Source organism: Pan troglodytes, chromosome 4 (assembly GCF_028858775.2).
Source record: "Pan troglodytes isolate AG18354 chromosome 4, NHGRI_mPanTro3-v2.0_pri, whole genome shotgun sequence".
In the NCBI taxonomy this organism is placed as follows: domain Eukaryota; kingdom Metazoa; phylum Chordata; class Mammalia; order Primates; family Hominidae; genus Pan; species Pan troglodytes.
The window spans coordinates 166,955,792-166,977,323 of NC_072402.2; the positions used below are offsets into that span (position 1 = coordinate 166,955,792).

The 21,532-nt window shown below is 47.2% G+C and overlaps 1 protein-coding gene across 1 annotated transcript in view; it reads right to left on the bottom strand.

The window, feature by feature from the left end:
• The window catches only part of SLIT3 (slit guidance ligand 3), a 636,015-nt gene extending 616,511 nt beyond the window's left edge, over positions 1–19,504 (bottom strand). The window contains exon 1 of the mRNA XM_016954159.4: positions 19,081–19,504. Coding sequence (XP_016809648.2) covers positions 19,081–19,277 — 197 coding nt within the window. The 5' untranslated portion in view covers positions 19,278–19,504. The remainder of the gene's footprint in view (positions 1–19,080) is intronic.
• Positions 19,505–21,532: the final 2,028 nt, after the last annotated feature.

A 21,532-nucleotide genomic window follows, 5' to 3' on the forward strand; every position in this document is an offset into this window, starting at 1 on the left:
CCATGGACATCTGCAAAAATTTCTGAGGGCACTACAGAGATTAAACACTGTGTGCACACAATTATGTTGCTTTATTAATTTAAGCATACTTCATTGACATTGGGCTAGCCAGTGTTTCTTAACCAGAGGTAATTTTCCCCCCCAGGGGACATTTGGCAATGTCTGGAAACATTTTTGAGTTGTTATGAAACAAGGGTACAGCTGGAATCTAAGAAGAAGAGGTCAGAAATGTTGCTAAATATAATGAACAGGACAGCCCACCAAACAACAAAAATATCCAACCCAACATGTCAATAGTACTGAAGTGAGAAAGCCTGAGCTACGTGGAAGTTTCCCCTTGCATCCTCTCTACAGAAAGAACTTTTTGAAGATAGAGACTTGGATAGGTTTTGTTGGATATGGGAGAAGCCGGCAGGTGGGAGAACCAGCATCTATAATTATCTCCTCTATGAGGCTCAAGGCCTTGCTTTCATTCTGCCTCCTACAGCCTCTTCTCGTCATTGTCTTAGCAACTGTCACCTCAATATATTTCCCTCAAAAAAATCTGTTGAAGATGCACAGGTCAGAAAATAGGCTCTGGGGAAACTGTGGACTTATGAGATGAACCGTCTGAGCCAAGGTCACTCAGCAAGTTGCAGGGCAGACCTAGGAGAGAATTCTCCTGGGTCCTGGTCCAGGTCCCTCAGGAAGACATCACTCCATTTTGCTGTTGCCATGGTAATTATAAATCAATTTTGTCTCTCCATTAAAGCAGTTACTCCATAGAACGTTCTCACAAAGGATTGTTGAACTCGCCCTAGTTATTCCAGGGATGTGAAAGTAATCACATTTTTGTATATTCTATAATTCTGGCTACATTTATGATTGTCCTTCACCTATAATGGGATAAATAAGTGAGGTTATATTGCATCGTGGTTGTCATGCATTGCTATGACTACTCCAAACAAAGAAAACTGTGCTAGAAGCAACAGCAAGCGATTCTGGTTCACCTTAAGAAAGGACAGGAAAGGAGAACAGAGTGACTTTTATCATCCTTACATTATGCTGAATGTTTTACAGATCTTACCTCATTTATTCTTCCCTATAATTTGAAGAATTTCTTGAGGTCAATTTTATCAAACACTGCTGTACATCAGAAACACCTGCAAGGTTTACAAAATCGCAACATCCAAAAAGCACCCCCAAATCATTAAATCACACTCTCTGGGGATTGGCCCGGGCATCAGTAATTTTTTAAGTCTCCCCAGATGATTGCAATATGCAAGCAAGTTTGAGAACCAGGGCTTCAGGACTCATTATCCTTATTTTACAATGATGCTGACATCCTAAGGGAAAAATGAACTTGCCTAAGGGCACCCAGCTGGTGAATGGTAAAACTGTGATTCAAACCTGGTCTGCCTTTCTCCAAAGGCCATGCATAATCTTTCTCATTGTGCCATTTTCTCCCCAGAAGTTTGTTGTTTGTGGCTTTCTCACTCATTTGGAAATTTGGTTGCAATCTTACGAACTTGAGTGAAAGGGAATTCTCTAGAAAGCTACAGGAACTCCTGGATTCAATGAGCATCTTAAGAACAGGTCTTGAGGGGGTGGGATGGAAGCAGGCATAGTCTGGTCTATGCTTTCGAAAGTGCTTAGATGAAATGGAAAACCATTATGTCCAATCCCCTTTTTCCTCTGGTCAAGATTCCAGTTCCAGAAAGAAAGGATCCAATTGACCTGACTTGGGTCATAAACTTAGCCTTTGACTAGGAGAGGCCAAGAGCCCTGATCAAAAATCTACCAGGCTGTATCCCATGGGTGCAGAAGATGACATCCCAATAATGAAAGAAAGGCTGCTGCTAGGAAGAAAGAGTGAATGAGTCTTAGGCAGCCAGAAAACAATGCATGTCTACTACAATGGAGGGGACTGAGGGACTTATGACAATTTCACAGCCACATGATGATCCCAAAGTCAAACTCAGCAAAAATCCAAAGGTTCATCCAATCAAAATCACTAATACAGACAAGGATCATTCAGAAGAAATATGCCACCGGAGAAGTGGCCACTGAATGGCCTCAAAATCATTTGCGAAATGTTGTGAGGTCTGTGCATTTTTCTAAAGACAAGGTAAATGTTTTTTATCCAATTATTTAGACTCTTAAAAAACAGAAAAGGTAAGGTTGGGGCTCCTGGGAGGTCTTAGGGAAGAAAAGGAGAAGCTCATAGTCAATGGTTCCTAAGAGAGCTTCAGGTCCCAGGAACTACCCGGGAAAGTGAACCCCCGTGACCTGGCTTGACACCACAAAGACAAGGCTGGTACAGTTTGCTGAATTTCAGCCAATAAAACAATGCTGTAAAAAAAAGGCACTGACAAAAAACAGACACAAGGTAAGAGCTAACATGTTTGCCCACGGCTGCACAGCAGCAAGGGACAGGATCTATCTGGTGAGGAAAGAAAATGTGAACCCCTGAGCAAAACGATTATAACTGGAGGAAGCCAGGGGATCTCTAGGGTCAAAAGCCAACAGGGACAATTAAAACTCAGCTGTGGATGTGTCAAAATAGTGTACTGTCCCGGGCAGCTTACCTGGGACCCTGAGCTCCTTTCCAAAGGGCTAGTTCTCTATCCCATGAGGGTATCTTCCCAGATCTAGGAATCAGCAGACACTACCATGCAGAAACTTGAAAAATGAAGCCATTGTGAGTTATTAGCATTGCATGAGTCATTGTTCAGTGCATAAATTCATGGACAAATCAATATACAAACAAAAGAACACAAATTGTTAACTGTGGCTAATATAGGTACCATTTTAAGTCCCTACTATGTGTCAGGGTCTGAGACAGAAGCGTTCCTCATCTTCACAATAACCCTACAAGACAGTTACTATAGTACCCATTTTACAGATGAGGATCCTGAGACCCAAAGAGATAAAGGAACTTATCTACATTCACACAATGAGAAGTGATGGAATTTGAAACCAGGTTTGTCTGAGTGGAGTATCCAGGTGCTTGCCACAATGCTACACTACCTCACAATATCTGTAATTTAGTTAGAGCATTGAATGTGTGTTAGGCATTTTGCATTTACTATCCTTAGTTCTTACAACAATCCTTGAGATAAGTATTATTGTCTTTATGTCTTTTTTTATGAGAAAGACAAGTAATTTTTCGAAGGGCACATTTTGAACACAGATTTTTTTTTTCTTGGAGACAGCGTCACACTCTGTCACCCAGGATAGAGTGCAGTGGTGCAATCACGGCTCACTGCAGATTGACCTCCTGGGCTCAAGTGATCCTTCCCACCTCAGCCTCCTGAGTAGCTAGCACCACAGTTGTGTACCACCATGCCAAGCTAATTTTGTTATCTTTATATTTTGTACAGATGGGGTCTCACTATGTAGCTCAGGTAGGTGTCAAACTCATAGGCTCAACTGATCCTCCCACCTCAGCCTCCCAAAGTGCTGGGATTACAGGTGTGAGCCACTGCACCTGGGCCTGAATACAGATTTTTGAATCCAGATCTCCTTGGCGCTAAGCTCCTGGTCTTTCCACCAAATCTGCTGCCTATCCAATTCAATTTGATTTTTGAAAATATGTTGATTTTGTCTTATTTTCACAAGCATTGTACTAAGCTTCTATAGAGAAATGCCAGCTCCTGTCCTCAAGGAACTTTTTGTCTACTTAAGAGATTAGATTATATGGTACAGAAAAATGATGATCATAACTATATGGCTGTGGAGGTTTTCAAACATAGCTGCAACTTCTGAGAGACTTCTTACATGGAGAGATGGCCCCTACCCTTGCATGTGGGCAAGCTTGTACTGTTCAGAGCCACACAGCAGAGCAGAAGGGGTACTATGTTGCTTTTAAGTCCATTCATAAAAAGCCATGCTACTTCTGAGTTGTTCTGAGTTGCTGCACACCTCTTCTCAGAGTGTGGAGCAACCATGTGAGAAGTTAGACTACTCAGAGGCCACCATGTTGTGAGGAAGCTCAAGCCACATAGAGGTCACATGTGTAGGCACCCTGCTCAACAGTCCCAGCTGAGCCCAGACTTCAAGTCATCCCAGCCTAGGTGCCAGACATGTGAGTGAACAGCCTGCTGGGGATTCTAGCACCCAGGTATTCAAGTCTCTCCTGGTCATTCCAGACTCTGCAGATGATGCCTCAGACTGTATGGAGCAGAAACAAGCCATCTCTACTGCACTACGACGTAGAGAATCATTGAGCATGATAAAATGGTTGTCGCTTTAGAACACTAAGTTTTGGGGTGGATTGTTAAGCAGCAAAATATAGCCATAATAATGGCTTTTGGAGTGATTATTTAATGCCAGACACTGTCCTCTAAGCTTGACATGTATTACCTCATTTGATCTTCCTAGTAAGCCAGGGAAGCAGGTTACTATTAAAGACCATGCCTAAGATTACTTAGCTACTAATGGCATTCAAAACCAGGTCACACTAACTCCAGCATCAAAGCATCAATAATCTAAACTGCTGTACTATAGAGGAAGCAAAATTATGTCTCTGAATAAAACCTACAAAGCCCCAAGCCAATCAGTTTTAAGAAACACCGACTGCTATTTTTTTAAACTAAACATCTTTTTTTTTCTTAATTTCAGAAGGCTTATGTGGAGCTGAGCTAATTATTTGAGCCTTAATCAAGGACCAGCCACTTCCCGAAGCAGCTGTCCTGGCCTCTCTCTTGCCTCTAGAAAGTCTCTTGAATTGGATATTGGCTCAGGTCTAAACCCCAAATCCCAGCCCCCAGAAGTGAGGATGCATAGGGCTGAAAGGATCCTTGGAGATCATCCAGTCTACTTCCCTCATCCCCTTTAAAGATCAGGAAACTGAGGCCCAGGGAGGTCAAATGACTTGTCCAAGGTCACATGGTGTGTCAGAGGTACGGCCAGGTCGCCAAATTCCCAGGCAAGCATTCTTTCCACTACACCATGCTGCAGTTGCTAAAAATTCCCCAGAGCCGCCTCCCTCGGCCCTCCTCTTGACAAAGCTATTTTCCCCCCACACAACTACACACAGTCACATTTGGCAAGAGGTGCTATCAGCCCTGCTCTGCTCGTGAAATGCTGTTTTGCAATGGGGCCTCTTTGTTCGTTAGCAACACAGACAAAGAAAACTGTAGTGCAGTCTTCTTGGAAGAAGATGTTTCTTGTTTTAAAGACGGGAAGAGAGCTTCCTGACTGAATATGGCTTGAATCAGCATGCAGCTCCAGTCAGGAAAGAACCCAGAGGAGACTTAGGTCTTTGCAAAATTTCTAGAATGTACAAGGAGGGCACACGGCAGGGGGAAGCTTATGGGAAATGTTTCAGAAAGTACTAAAATGTATGCCTAAACAGAGTAAACAGAGCAGATTGGTTACCATCTTGTGCTATGAAGCAATTAGAAGGGGAGGGGTGTTGGTGGGGAACTAGAGTCATTAAAAGCTCCCATGAAGCAACTGGCCTTCCCATTTTTGGATTCCTGCTCCAGTCCTGGTTCCCAGTGTTCCTTCCCTTGCCGTTTTCTTCAGCTGGGATCTTCCCTCTCTAGACTCGAAATAAGCTGCAGGCTTGGTGCTGAGAGCCCTCAGGATATGATCTGCCATCCCGAGTCACCCATCTGGTGCCTCTCCCCTCTGCTTCCACATGATTCCCTATTTTTTTTTGTACTAGATGCGGTCCCTCTTCTGTCTCCCTAGCTTCCCAGATTGGCAGAGGCTTCCCATGGCTCTGCATGATCTTTGCACAGGATGAGGCAGAAATGAAGGCACCTTTTCACAAGGGCAGACCACACCAGGAAGCTGAGGTCCTCTCTGGTGACCTTTCTAATGCATTTCCCTTTGGAGATGGGTTGAGATCAGTGGGGAGGGAGTAGACCAGATGATCTCCAGTGATACCTCAAAAGCCTGAAAATCTCTTGGCTAGGGAAGCCAACAAGAGGGGGAGGAACAGAACCAAGTTCTGTGGCACAAATTCAGAACTTGTACGCTGGCAGCAGATGGAAAGGGAGGTGCCAGCTTCTAGCAGGAGGGGATGTGGTGGACACGTTCGTTTCTCAGGGCGGTTGCAAGCCACAAGTCTTGCATTCCAAAGGACCTGGTGAATGCTGCCTGAGAACCTGCCTCTGACACAGCCACAGCATAGGTCTCCAGGCACCAGGTGAGATCTCCAAAAAGAAACTCCAGTGGCCAAGTGAAGGTTCTTAGACCCTTTCTCCCAGAGCAGGGTCTTCCCCATCGCCTACCCCATGCTTAGGCAAACTTGCCCAAAGTACAAATTTTATTCCAAATCCCCCTCCCTCATTTTCCCCTAGGAAAATTCCTCCTGCTGAGTTAAACCTAAGAGAGAAAAATAAAGATATTACCACTCAGGGAAACAATGTCCTAGGGGTCCCTTGCAGCCGAGGAGGGGAAGGGAAGCTGGCCCCCTAAAGAAGGCCCTGTATCTCCTCATGGCCTCAAATGCTGCTGTGCTGTGTGTCAGTGTTTATGAAATGCTTCTCAAATAAGGTCAGTGTTCTACACAGAGTTAGGACTCTAATAAAATGCAGAACTTGTGCTGTTTGCCAGCTAGCTGCAGAGGCATACTTGAATGCTTTCTCAGACACAATTGTTCTCAGATTAATATTTCCCCCTTGAGTTTTTTTTTAATTCCACTTGTACTATTTTTTTATGATGTGTGAGGCTTTCTACATATTTGTACCCACTAAAAGGGATGAGGGGGCTTGCTTTCATCAATGATTCCTGAGGGTTTGGTGCTACATCCTTCATGGTTCTAGCATTTCTCCCAACCCGTAAATCTCCCTGCTCTGAACCTAGCATGGTAGCCTTTGCCTTGTCAGTCATTTGGAGGGAGAGACAGTCCAGACTAACTTTGAAGTTAGTTTGAGCTGTTCTAGTTATCAGAACATTTCACTTGCTTTATTCATTGTGGTAGACACTCAATAAATGGCCCCTTTAAATGACTCCATCCTTCATGGATTCCCTTATTTGGTCCTACTGTCTTGGACACTGTCACTTATTAATTACCCAGTCCTCTAAACTCCACCTGGTTAAGCTGCTGACATGGCTGGTATGAGGTTATATTTTAATTTGTAAAAGATGCATCTTGTTAAATGAAAAGGAAACTGGAACAAGAGTTTGAAGACATGGGTGACTCTGAGCAAGGCTTTGGAGCTCCCTGAGTTTCTTCATCTGTAAATGAAAGCTTCTAAAATATACCCTGATCATCTTCCAGATGCAGGATTTAGTGGTTCAATTCAGATATTGTGGGTGGACTCATTAAGGTATTCGCATAGCACTAAACTTAGAAGGCATTTGGAGACATCTGATCTCATTTAAACCTTGCATCAGCCCCCTGAGATGAGTGTTATTTCTCCCATTCCAAAGGTTATAGATGAGACTATGGAGACCGCAAAGGTACTCAGACAGGTCGGGCAGTTAGAAAGTGACAGAAGCCAGGATTCAGCCTAGGTCTTTCTACTCATTCCGGCTTACATCCAAATTGTACTCCCCCTTGGCTTCTCACTAATTCCACTTAGAATCCCCATACTCAGAACACTTTCTACCTACATTCTAGAGCTGGAGAGAGAAGAAGAGGAGAGAAAGAATGTCAGCAAAGTACTAGATAGTCCAGAAATTTCTGCAACACATTATTGAACAGGACAGCTCTCCAATGAGATCATCACTGCTGTGCTTTTTAATTACAAAATGATCTGTCCTATTTGGGGTACAGGGAGTTCAGGAGTATGTCTAAGTAATTCATCATTTATAGAGTCCAGCCCTGGGGCACTTTTACATGCTACCCTGGACAAACATGATAAAAGATTTCAGATGGCCATAAAGACGAAGTCTGAGGTTGTTTCCAGGGCAGAACTCTGAGTTCTTGCAAGTCTGCAGTCTCCAGTGAAGGTCCAGGCCATGAAATCCAATTTCAGGACCTGGGGTTCTGATGGTGACAGTCCAAATTCAATACTAAGGCTATGGAGAACTACATAGAGGGCAGTAGAGGGCAAGAAGCCAAGCTAGAAGGATTAAGGCAGGAGCCAGGAGTAGCTAAAGCTCAGGGAGAGATGCAGACATGCACAATTCTATGGTCAAGTCATAAAACTCCGATTAGAAGAGGATCATGGACTCCACAGCAGGCAGACATACCTGAGTTAGGGCATTCACTAGGGCACACACTAGGGCATATGCTAGGGCACATACTAGGGCATATGCTAGAACATACACCAGGGCATACACTAAGGCACACACTAGGGAATATGCTAGGGCACACACTAGGGCATACACTAGGGCACACACTAGGGAATATGCTAGAACGTACATTAGGGCATACGCCAGGGCACACACTAGGGCACACACTAGGACATATGCTAGAACGTACACTAGGGCATACGCCAGGGCACACACTCGGGGATGCACTAGGGCATACGCCAGGGCACACACTAGGAAATATGCTAGGGCACATGCTAGGGCATATGCTAGGGCACATGCCAGGGCACGCGGCAGGGCACACGCCAGGGCACACACCAGGGCACACGCTAGGGCACATGCCAGGGCACACGCTAGGTCACATATCAGGGCACACGCCAGGGCATACACTAGGGCACATGCTAGGGCATACGCTGGGGCACACACTAGGGCATATACTACCACATACGCTAGGGCATACAATGGGGCATACGCTAGGGCATGCGCTGGGGCACATGCTAGGGCATATACCAGCGCATATGTTAGGGCATGCCCTAGGGCATACCCTAGGGCATATGCTAGGGTGTGCACTAGGGCATATGCTAGGGCACACACTAGGGCACATGCTAGGGCATACACTGGGGCACATGCTAGGGCATATGCTGGGACACGTATTAGGGCATATGCTAGGGCACACGCTAGGGCGCGCACCAGGGCACATGCTAAGGCACACGCTAGGGCATACACTGGGGCATATGCTAGGGCACGCACTAGTACATGTGCTAGGGCACACGCTAGGGCATATACTAGGGCACACACTAGGGCATACACTGGGGCACACACTAGGGTGCGCACTAGGGCACATGCTAGGGCACACACTAGGACATACACTGGGGTACATACTAGGGCACGCACTAGTGCATGCGCTAGGGCATATGCTAGGGCATATACTAGGGCGCATACTAGGGCATACGCTAGGGCACACACTAGGGTGTGCACTAGGGCACATGCTAGGACATACACTAGGGCATATACTAGGGCACGCGTGGGGCATATGCTAGGGCAAATGCTAGGGCACACACTAGGGCATATGCTAGGGCACACGCTAAGGCACACACTAGGGCATACGCTACGGCACACGCTTTGGCACGCACTAGGGCACATGCTAGGGCACACGCTAGGGCATACACTGGGGCACATGCTATGGCACCCACTAGGGCACACGCTAGGGCACATGCTAGGGCACACACTAGGGCATACGCTAGGGTGTACACTAGGGAATACACTAGGGCACGTGCTAGGGCAAAGAATGGGTATGACTGGTAACAGACAGGAGCTAGAGAGGTAGAAAAACCCAAGAGGGAGACAAGGTGGGTGGTTAAGTGTGCTGGCAGACTTTCAGGAGCCACAGGATACACTGCTGCCAAAGTGCGGAATGAATCAGGGGTCAGGAACCAGATTGGCAGTTAGGACAAGAGAAGAGGAGTCTGAGCCCACACAAGCAGTGATATGGCCGTGATAAGTGCAGTCACACTCGACTCCAGCCAGGATACATCTTATGTACATCCTGTTGGAACAAGACCTGATGCCAGGGTGGGAGGAGCCCAGAGATCCCGGCTAAGAGAAAGCAAGTGGTGCATCTAACTGCAAAGGAAGATGACTCCTGCCGACATTTGAGTAGATGCTTGAGGCGGAAAATATTATTCAGCAAGGTTCATCAGAACTACTCTTGGAGGGTGTATCCCCTCAAACCAGAAATTTAAAAAACAGTGGACACATACCATGGAGATATTTTCCTAAGATTTGGATTCTGTTCTAAACATCCCCATGAGATAAAACTTCCCAAAGTGCAGCTCCCATCATTTTAAGTTGGGCTCAGGAGCATCTAATCATGAATTTCTGTGACTGTACCACGTTCCCATTTCTACGCACAGGGATCCCATTAGTCTTCACGCTCCAATACAAAGGCCACCTATTTCCCCAAATTGGACATGATGGCTCTGTTTCACCAGGTGTCCAGATCACATCATTGACATTCTTCTTGATGCTTTGCCTCGAATAGGGGCTCTTTGATTTAAGTTGAACTCATCATGTTTGTCTTCTTCTAGTTGTTACTTGAGAATAGAGTTTAGAAGACAGAAAAGGAAGCTGACTTGAAAGATTCTGGAAGGGATGACATGACTGGGAGTTGGAGTGCAGCCTCTGAGACCAGCCTGGCTGGATGAACCCTGCCTCTCCTGTTCCTGACTGGGGATATTATTTCACCTCTCTGATGTAGTTGCCACATCTATAAAATGCGGACAGTCCTGCCTACTTCACATAACTCTTCAAATAGGAAATGACTCCACGCATGTAAAGTGTAAGAGCAGTGCCAGGCGCAAAGAATGGCTCAGTAAATGCCAGCTATTGTTGTGGTGATAGTTGTTGTTGTCGTTTACAGAGGCTTGGGGACCCTGTAGGCCCTGGTCCCCTATGCTTCATTCTTCATCATGTCTGTTCCCAGAACTACTCCAGAAAATGTGCCCGATGCCAATGTGTACCCAAGATGCTAAGGGAAATCACTGTGTTTAAAAACCTGAAGCTACCTGAGCTCTGCTACTGGCAGAAAGGCTCAATCCCTCAGGCTGAACTTTTTACCAGGAGAGAATAACACACATATACATACACATTCAACATACACACACATACATGCGTCATATCCTGTGTTGGTGAGACTTGTGGTACTAGCCTAATAGGACAAAAATGAAGCTAAAGTCATTACGGAAAGTTCCATGAGAAACCAAGAGTATAGAGAAAATTTAGCAAGCTGAAGAATTAAGCATTAATAGGAAATTATTCCAGAGAAAATATGAACCAACAGAACCCCAGGGAAAGAAGATGCTACAAGCCAAGAAGACCTCAACATTTTTTTCCATCCCAGCCGGAAAGAACGGGGCAATATATTTATGTAATCCACATGCCAGATTGTAGAAAGATTTTGAAAAAAATGCACAGAGAACTCTGCTGATTATATTGACAACTTGGATAAAGATCCATAGGGCAAGCTCATTAAAATTGCAGAGGAAATAAATAGTGGGAGATGGGGAAAGGAGTAGTTAATTGCTAGATGAGGAAATCGAAATAGAAAATGCTCCTGAAAAGCTGATGAAATGAAATGATTTGCCAAAAGTTAATTAGGATAAATGCAAAGTGTTGCACTTAGACTCCAAAAAGTCAACTGCACAAGTCTAGAAGAGGGGACAACAAGCTAACAGCAGGGAAGGCTGGGGAGATATGGGGATGTCAGGCAGCTTGGTCAAAATGAGCCTACCCAGGGCTGTGGCTGTCCAAAGTGAAAAGGTTCTTTTGAATGCACTGGCTGATAGAAGTCAAATAAAACAGTGAAGGCATGGAAGGTCTCCTTCTAACTAATACAGTCCAAGAAGATTGGAACCTATTTAGAGGAAGAGAACTACAGATGGAGTACAAGGCCTATCCCCAAACTGTACCACATACAGAATAATTGAAGCAATTAAGGAGACTCGGGTAAATGGGTGGTGAGAAACACCACAGCAATAAGACTTTTGAAAACCTGTCATTTGGAAAAAAGATTACACATGCTCTGGGTAACGACAATCAATGAGAGATGAGTCCAATCCCCACACAAAGAACATTTTCTTATTAGGATTGTGGGGTTTTTTTAATGGAATAAATTGCTTTAGGAAGAACTGAGCTCCTCATCACTAGATATCATCAAGCAAAGGAGGCTAACTGACCTCCTTCCCCTAAATCATGCTGATGGAAGACCAACCTTCGTGTGGTTGGAACTTGGACAAATAGACCTCTTCCAACGCTGACGATCTGTATTTTTCTTAATGAAGCTTCATTCTGATCATGCTCTGATAGGAGGTCTACACTCAGTAAGACTTTTGATCATAATAACAATAGGAATATTGATGGAGGGTGCCCTTGGTTCCAGGCAGCCTATTTGGATTAATACAGCATCCTTTGAAGGGAGTATTATTATTATTCCCATTTTGCAAACGGGAAAACTGAGGCCCATCCAGCTAGTAGGTGACAGAACCGGGCTTTGGGCCCCAGAGTCTGGCTCTAGTGCCACATTTTCCTGTCTTCTCTGTCCACTCAGTACAGAAGGCTCTAATCATGCACCCTTTGGCCAATTTTTTTCCAGGGTTTCACTGTATCAAACATGGTACTGACAACACAACTATGAAGACCACAGTGAGTGGGGAAGAAAGGTTAGCCTCTTGACAGGCCAGCAGTCACAGTAGTTACAGATCACGGTCCAGGCCTGCAGAGCAGAGAGGTAGAGGATTCCCAACATGAGCATCCAACCTTGGCAAGGCTGATTTGAATTTAAGGATGGAGAACAATGAAGAACGGAGAGCACGGGGAGCTCAGCACAGTGCCAGGGCACCCTCTACAGCCATCTAGCTTGGGATCAGCAGTGGTCCAGATGAGCTCTCTGGGAATGCCTCCACCCCTTGTTTTTCCTTTCTTTTCAGCAGTCCTAAAAAGGGTTAAGACCACCTTACATAATGAGGGTGGAGCCTGCTGGGAAATACAGCTGTTTCAAGTAAATGCAGTAATAGAGGCAGACATGAGAAGTCAGTGAAAGGAGGTATTTAGGGAAAGATAGAAGGAATGAGCACTGAAAAAAAGAAAAAAGTCAGGGCCAAAAACTCCCCATGAAAACCCACCCCCCAAAAATAAATAAATAAAATGCATTCCTTATTTAAATATACCACAAAGCAACACACCCATGGAAAAGATATAAACCACTTTCACCATAATTCCCTTTTTATGGAACAGAAGCCAACCTGGGCTTTGCTGTGGGGGCAGGACCAAGAGCAGAGAGAGAAAAGGAGGGGCCTAGCCAAGAGGGTATTGGGCATAGCCCACAGGCAGGCAAGGAACTCGCCTCCACAGGGCTCTGGGTTGGAGCAAATTTAGGATGGGCATCTCAAACCTTCCAGCTGGATAGGGCCTGAGATGAAGATATAAAGGTAATAGCCATGGTCACTAACATGAATAGTTCGGGGAGGGCTCCTATGGTGGGGTCATGCATCACTTAACGATGGGGATACGTTCTAAGAAACTCATCATTAGGCGATTTCGTCATTGTGCAAACCTCATAGAGTGCACTCGCACGAGCCCAGATGGTCTAGCCTACTATACGCCTAGGCTATATGGGATAGCCTATTGCTCCTAAGCTCCAAACCTGCATAGCATGTTCCTCTACTGAATACTGTAAGCCACTGTGACACAATCATAAGTATGTGTGTTTCTCAACATACCTAAACATAGAAAAGTTACCATCAAAGTATGGTATGAAAGATAAAAAATGGTACATCTGCATAGGGCATTTACCAGGAATAAAGCTTACAGGACTGGAAGTTGCTCTGGGTGAGTCAGTGAGTGAGTGCTGAGTGAATGTGAAGGCCTAGGGCATTACTGTACACTACTGTAGACTTTGTCAACACTATACCCTTAGGCTGTACTAAATTTATTGAAAATAAAGTGATGGCACTATGATATTACAAAAGCTACGATGTCACTAGGCGATAGGAATTCTTCAGCTCCATTTTAACGTTATGAGACCACCGTCCTCTATGTTGTCCACTGTTGACCAGAATGTCATTTTAGGTAACACATGACTATACTGTGTTAAGCACTTTCCTGTATATTATTTTGTTTAATCCCCCCAATGGGGAAGAGTCATCATACATATTTTACAGTTAAGAAATCATAGAGGGATAAACAATCACAGCAATGAGTGAACAACATGGTAGGCACCGTGCTGAGCACATTACAGGGACTGCCTCAGGCTACATTCACAGCATCCCCATGAAGACTGTGCGCTCATCATCCTGGTATCACAGGTGTGGAAATAAGGTACTAAAGAATTTAACACACTGCAGTCCACAGCAATAGTGTAACATGCCCACAGTGCAACAGCAAGATGTAACAGAGCTGCAATTCAAACCCACAGTCGTCTGTCTCCGGAGCGCCTGCCCTAACCACGATGCTTAGGGGTCGGGAACCTTCTTGCCATAGCCCACATTGCCAAGGCAAGAGGTTCTACAGCTGCAACCCACTGTTCATTCTCATTTTCCAGGTGAGACAGAACTCTGTGACAACAAACAATACTGGAGAGAAAACAACATAACAATCAAAACGGCAAAAATGCAGAAATAATAGAAAATCCAGATGATCAACAAAAGCAGAACTTATCAATTAATACAAGAAGAGCAGCAATCAAGACCCACAGAGCGCTCAGGATGACGCTGATGAGTTCCTGATTAGAAAGCCCTGTGGTTTAAGTGCTCAGGATTTCCAGCTCTTTTCATGGGCATGTGCACAGTAGGAGTTTTGCAAGGTTGCTAAGCAATGCCTGGCAACCAGACTCCAGAGTAGATCACTCAACAGGAGTCCTTGGTAACTCTAGTAAGGCAATAAATATTAGTTCATAAAATCCAAATTTTAGATACCCTTAATAACTCACGTCATAGGTTACTAGTGAGGATCCCTTAGTCATATGCCAGAATGCAGATCTATAATGGCCCATCTTTCACTTTTAAGAACTAAAGACAGACTTGTAGTTTTGAGGTTCATTATTCCTTTATTAAATACACATCTGCTGAACACCTACTGTGTGCCAGGCACTGTTCTAGACACTAGGGAGGCGGATACTTACAGTTCCCCCAGTGGACTATAACCACTAAGAAAACCACTAAGACTATACAAGAATTCTACTTTCATGAAAATGAGGCCCAGAGAGGTAATGTAATCCGTTCAGAGTTGCACAGCACCATGGAGGCTATACCGGTCCACTGGAGGCAGGTCCACTCAGCTGCTCCTTAGTCTGTCCAGGAGGGCACTGTGTTTCCCTAAAAGGCCACATCACCATGGTTGACCGAGAGAGACCCCATGATTCACTAGCTTGTCCCTGTCCTCTAAGCTGGCCCTGAGGGCTGGACAGAGGACTTGGCTGTTGAGCATCTTGGAAAGTCTCTCACTTGACCTCAGGACCTCTGTGGTCAAGTGAGGGAAAGCCTATGACATGGTGTCAGTTTTTATTGGACCCAACCACCGGCAAAGCTAGCCGTCATTTGGAGTGATGGAGAAAATTAAGTTACCACATTCTCACGTTTCAGCCTTTCGCCCGCTCTCCTTCGCAAACAGGAAATGTTTATTTAAATACAGCAGTCTCCAGCATGTTCCAGAGCCAAGTGAAAAACCAAAGATGTCCACTCTTGCCCCCACTCCACCGTTCAGGCCACCCCTCACTGCAGTGAGAAGTGGGCCTCTGCCTGCCTCTAGACAGGATGGCAAGATGGGGAGAAGTGGCCCCGTGTGAGAGTTCATTTTCATCTGCCTCCTCTTTTTCCAGGCTGAGATTGTGGTTGGAGAAGAATTACATCTGTGGGCTCCTTTTGTAGTCAGAAGGGTAAGTGCAACATCTGTTTACTCTGTGCGCCATGGTAAATGTTTGGTTTCAGGCACCGCCATCCACTTCCTCTCCTCTCGTCCTCTATCTTTGCTGCACGGATAATAAATTACACTGAATTCTTCTCTGCATTTATTTAGCTTTCTTGTGGGTGTCACCTCCTCATGGAGGGGGAAAAATTGTCAGTAGTTTATAGAAGACAGAGAGTTTCTTTTTCTGCGTGATGTTCTGACATTATAGGGAAGATCTTGGAACACAGACCCCCCAATTCTGATTCTGGCTTAATTATGAACAATTCAGGCCCCATTCCAGGCCTGAAGCAAAGTCCAAATGGTGAGCACATTATCCCCACTCAGGTTTTCCTTAATGTCATAACACAAGGTTTCAGAAGTCAAAAACATCCAGAGAAGCAATATACACAGACACACACACACACAAATCCCTTCATCAAAGCCTTTTTGGGAGGCAGAGTACCAAGAATGGAGAACGGAGAAAATGCAGTTTCTTTGTTTTAAAACACAATTTAAACCTTTGAGATCAGAAAACTGGATTTTAGGAAGGTCCTGAGCATCTGATGACAGTGCTGACAAAACGTGCCCCATGGCAACATGAACCCTGGGAAGTTCAAGAGGCTCACCAAAGCAAGTTTCCTTCTATCTTTTGCTTACATTCTTTACATTGAAGTGCTGGTTTTCTTCTGTATATGCAATGGTTCTATATACAGTTTCTGGAATGCAGTAGAGGTTCAAGTCATGTTTGTTCTCAAACTCCTAGGCTCAAGCGATCCTCTCACCTCAGCCTCCCAAAGTGCTGGGATAACAGGCATGAGCCACTGCGCCCGGCTTCAAGTAATGTTTGTTGAATGAATGAAGGCGGGAATAAATGAGTGATTCCTCTCTGAAGAAATCCTTGGCAGAGAGTAAAAATGCCAAATATCCCCCAAGAGTTTTCAGAATTGAAATGTTACATTTGAGTTGGCTGGGAGAGAGTGTGGTGCAGGACTTTGGTGGTGAAGGACTGTTGGTGGGTTGCCCTGAAACCCTGCAGTGAACCTGACCCAGCCTGCTCCTACAGACTGTCCCCCATTCCCAGGGAGGAAGGAGACTAGAATGAGATACCATCGCGGCACCCCCATGCACCCTGGCCAAAGTGGCACCAGTGACCACAACTGAGGCAGAAGAGACCAGAGACATCAAAGAAGCTCCTGCTCTGCCACTGCCTATTAACGACTGCAGCAGGGGGCCTCTGGGAATGACCAGGACTCCAGTCTCTGTCCTGTTTCTCCAGTTCTAGAGCTGATGGGTTGCCCTGAGCTGCACAGATCCCCTAAGGAAGATGACTCGGTGGCATGCTGGCATGGGTGCGGTTCCTGCAGCTCTGGAAAACTTCCTACACACCAGGAGGAGAGGGACTTACTCTCCTTGGTTTCCCAAACATGGAGCACGATTTTGAAGATGCGGAAGATGTAGTTGCAAGACCCCAAGCAGCAGACCTAACATCAAAGTGAGCTGAACATTTGCAGGGTATACCAGAAGCAGAAGCAACAGCAGCCTATTCTAAGATCCAAGCCCAGCCAGAACCCTCCCAAGACTGTCTGTTTATAGATCGTGGCCCAAACTGACCCTTGTTCCAAGGATGACCAGGAGAGTGATAAGGGTTGTGGGCTTAGGAACCAGTCAGGCTTGGATCCAAACACTTCACTAGCTGCATGACCTTGAGTAAATGACAAGATGGCTTAACTGTGAAAGGGAGTAATAAGCATTGCCTATGTAACTAACACGACTGTTGGAGAGATTCAATGATATAATACATATACACAAATCAAGGCATGAAAAGCATTTATCAAACATTAGCTATAATTATTATTTCATTAACTCATGTGGCTAGCACTGGTGTGACGAGGAGGGGAACTTAGTTTACAAGTTATAGGTATCTAAAAATACCACTAAAACAAGTTTTTCACTCCTATGGACTAACTTAATGTCTGAATTAAGGTGTGAAAACCTGGATTCTGGCCCCTTTATTGCCATCAACTTGCTGTGTTTTCTTGGGCAAGTCATTTTACACTTCCAAGCCTGGTTTTCGACATGTGTTAATAAAGATTCGGCTCTCACTCTTTAGGATTCTGTGGTTCAACCCAACAAAACAATCATTGCACTTGTGGAAAAACAAAAAAGTATTGAGCCAAAGGAAAAAGAGAGCACCAGGAATAAGGAAGACAGTTCTGCTGAGTCTCCACCCAGAGATGCACAAAGAAGTGGAAGAGAAGAGGAGGTGGGGTGATAGGAGGTGACTAGCAGGAATAACACACTCTAGGACAATGCTTGTCATCACTACTCTCTTCCAGCCTGAAGTCAAGAAAGCAGAGTGGAAGATCCAGGCGCCTACCCCTAAGGCACATGAGGAAGGGGAGAAGAGGGAGAGCAAGACACGGAGGGAATCTACCACACTAGAGCAAACCCTCACCCACTTCTCGGCTGGGTTCCCAGTAAGGCTCCCACCCACTCCAGCGTTTCTCCCCCACTCCCTTACCCCACCCCAACTGCGGACTAAGAGGAGCCCACCCCGGAGTCCAAGTTTTGAATCTGGTCCGAGGATCAAAATGATAAATGTTTCCAAAACGTTGACATATGAAAAGTAAATATTTGGTTGCACAATTGGGGCTAAAACTAGGGTCAATCCACCCCATTCTCCAAGCGCCTCTCCATTCGCTGCCAAGCCCAAGATCTGAGGCTGAGTGCGGTTTGTAAGATTATAACGCTCGGTCTCATTTGAAGGGCTGTCAGCATTTCCATTCTCCGGCCCCTTCGTTCGGGGAGGCATTTATAACCGAGCCATAAAAAATTCACCCGGGGCTGCAACTTGGCATCTCCCAGACTGCGCTCCAGGCAGAGCGGTTTTTGCGAGCACCCACTCTGAATCTGTCCAGTTCCTCAGAAGTTAAACCTTCACCCACACTCTCAACTTTCCTTGCAAGGGCAGCCAGAGAGCGGCTGGCCCATTCTGATCTCCAAGCAGGTCAACAGTCTCGGGCCCTCTCTCCCGCCTCCGCGCCTTGACGGCCCATCATCCTATAGCTTTCTCCTTCGCCCGCCCCCCTTTTTAACGAGCGCAGACCCCTGACCCTCACCCTAAGACCTTGAGGCTGCAGTGCTCTTGCCTCCCCTCGCCTCTCCTCAGCTACTCCTTGGAAGCTGTCAGCGGGCCCTGCGCCTGGAACCCTCACCCCTGGAGAGGCACTGCTCTTTGCCCATCGCTGGGGGTTTCGAGACCTCTCTTTCCAGATCTGACCAAGCCTACAGACCCCCAGCTCGGAGAGTGAGGGATCGTATCCAGGAAGGGATGAGAATAGAGACTGCATCCAGGGAGGCCGAGGGGAAAGGACGGATCTGGCGCCTGGGGCCCCCTCGGTGGGACCCAGGTGGGTGGCCCGCGTGGGGTGGGGCAGGGGTACTCACAGGCGCTCAGCGTTGCGGGGGATGCCCCGAGGAACCGCGCGGAGGCCCAGCCCGTGGCAGTCCACGCTGGCAGCGGAGCAGGTACACTTGGTGGGGCAGGCGACGGCTGGGGGCCCACTCAGGACGCTCGCCAGCGCCAAGGCCAGCGCCAGGCGGGCGCGCACGGCGGCGCCGACCCCTGCCCACCCGGGGGCCATGGTGTGCAGGGCCCCGCTCCTGGAGGAGGCTGCCTCTGCGGGGCAAGACGCGTGGAGCCCGAGGAGGCGCGCGGGGAGCGCGGGCGGCCTGGGGAGCGGGCGGCGGAGTTAGCGCGGAGGAGGGGCGAGCTCGGCGCTCAGGCGCACGGGGCGCGGGCGGAGCGGGGCGCGCCGGGCGGCGGCGGCGGCAGCGGCAGCAACAGCAGCTCCATCGGCGGGGCCGGCGCTGCCCCGCTGCGCATCGCTGGGAGTGCCCAGGTGCGGAGCGCCCCCTGGCCCCGCTGGCCCGCGGGCCGGGTTGGGGACCTGGGGCGAGCGCAATGGGGCGTGGCGCCCGGGGAGGTCCGGCTTGGGGCTGGGCTGGGGAGCGCGGCGGCTGCGGCTGGGGCACCGGGCGGCCGGGTGAGCTGGCCGGCGCTCGCTCTCTCCATTCACTGAGCACGGCAGACACCGGAGACGCGGGGCCCACCCCTCCGGCCCCCCCCCCCTACCAAGAAACGCCAACTCCGCCTCCCATTGGCTGCGCCGCGCGTCATGTCGACTAAGTTGGGAACTTTGCTGGAGCGACCGAGAGCCTGGAGGGAGGAGGCAGTAGAGGAGGGAGAGAGAAGGAACCAGGGAAGGAAAGGGGCTCGGCCAGCAGGGCCCCGGGAAAGAAACACTGAAACTCATTCACTGTTAAGAGCCAGGGACGGATAAGGCTCCTGACACTTTTTTTTTTTTTAATTTTTGCACTGAGCTGAGCACTCTACTCATATTCTTTACTTAAGTCCACGATCTTCCAAGGGGTCGTCTGAAAACAGCTCAGAGAAGTGAAGCGACTTGCTGGAGGTCGCACAGCTGCTAGGGACGCCAAACCATGGCAGTGTCGCCCACGAAGCCGCTTCCCTACCGCACCTAGTACTCATGGCAGAGATCCACAATTTTGCCTGAAGAGCCTTGGTTGACACCAATGTACTCCACAGCTACACACACACACACACCGTGGTCCATGTTGTTGAGGTCACTGCTGGCAAACCTTACCCGGAAACTTGCCCTGCTTTGCCCAGACCCAGCGCTTGGTGGACTGGTAAAAGTAGTGATGGCAGCGACTTGGACCCCTGGATTGACAATGCCTTGTTCCATCCTCGGGTTTCTGCTTCCTGACTGGGTGACTCTGGGCCAATCGTGTCATCTCTGAGCCTTCGTTTTCTCAAATCAGGGGCCACAGTCCTACCTGGCCTCACCTCCCTGGGTTGTTTGGAGCATCACAGAAGAGAACGTGTTTTTGCAAAAGTCATTCGCGGACGAGGCATCCCTTCTGTCCCCAGCGCCTCCTTTCTTCCGGCGCCCGCTTTAAATTGGCTACGTCTGAGCTTTTCCAGATGCCAGTGGGGAGGGGCGTGTGCGTTAGAGGCTCCATAAATACTCGTAGGAATGATTTTGTTTGTTTGTTTGAAAGGAAAGGGCAGGAACTGGAGGAAGTATTGCCCGGATTTCCTTGAGGTCCCCTCACACTGAGAAGGCCTGAATGAGCCCTGCATATATATACACACACACTGGTGCCTACATATTCACAGCCACGCACACACTCTCACATACTCAGGCTCACACACACCCATTTATACACCCGCAATCACACACACGTGCACATGCATGCTCGCACACACACTCACATAGTGACAACTATACTCCTGAGAGCGCTTCTCTTTTCTTTCATAAGAATACTATTCTGATTTCTTCTACCTCATTTTCCTTCAAGGAAACTTTCAACTACTTGACCACATCCTGTGAATATATAGTAGAGTTGTAGATTTTATTGTATTATACTTAGCAGATTTTCAAAGTCTTAGCTTTGGGCACCCAGTTGCGCGCGCGTACACACAAACACACACATACGCACACTCACTCAAACACACACACTCGAGTCCCTTCATCATTCATAAACACATTAGGTGCAATTTACTGCTGTTATTCTTGGGAACGGCTTTCTGTACAGATGCTGTTGTTATCGCCCCCTGGTGGCTGGCGAGGGTCTATGCTCCGGTCTTCAGGGTGACTTCAGTATTTAAGAACTCTAAACATCCTTTTCCCCCTTTGCTCTGAAGCTTTCCTCCAAACCTTGAACCAATTTAGTACCAGGACTGAGGCAGATGAGAGAACCGGGCAAGGGCCCAAGGGCACAAAGCGTCTCAGACTGTCTGGAGCAGAAAACAGTACGGTTTTCTTTGTTTTCCCAAATGCATGCTAGAGCATGTTTTGCAATCCCTTCGGGC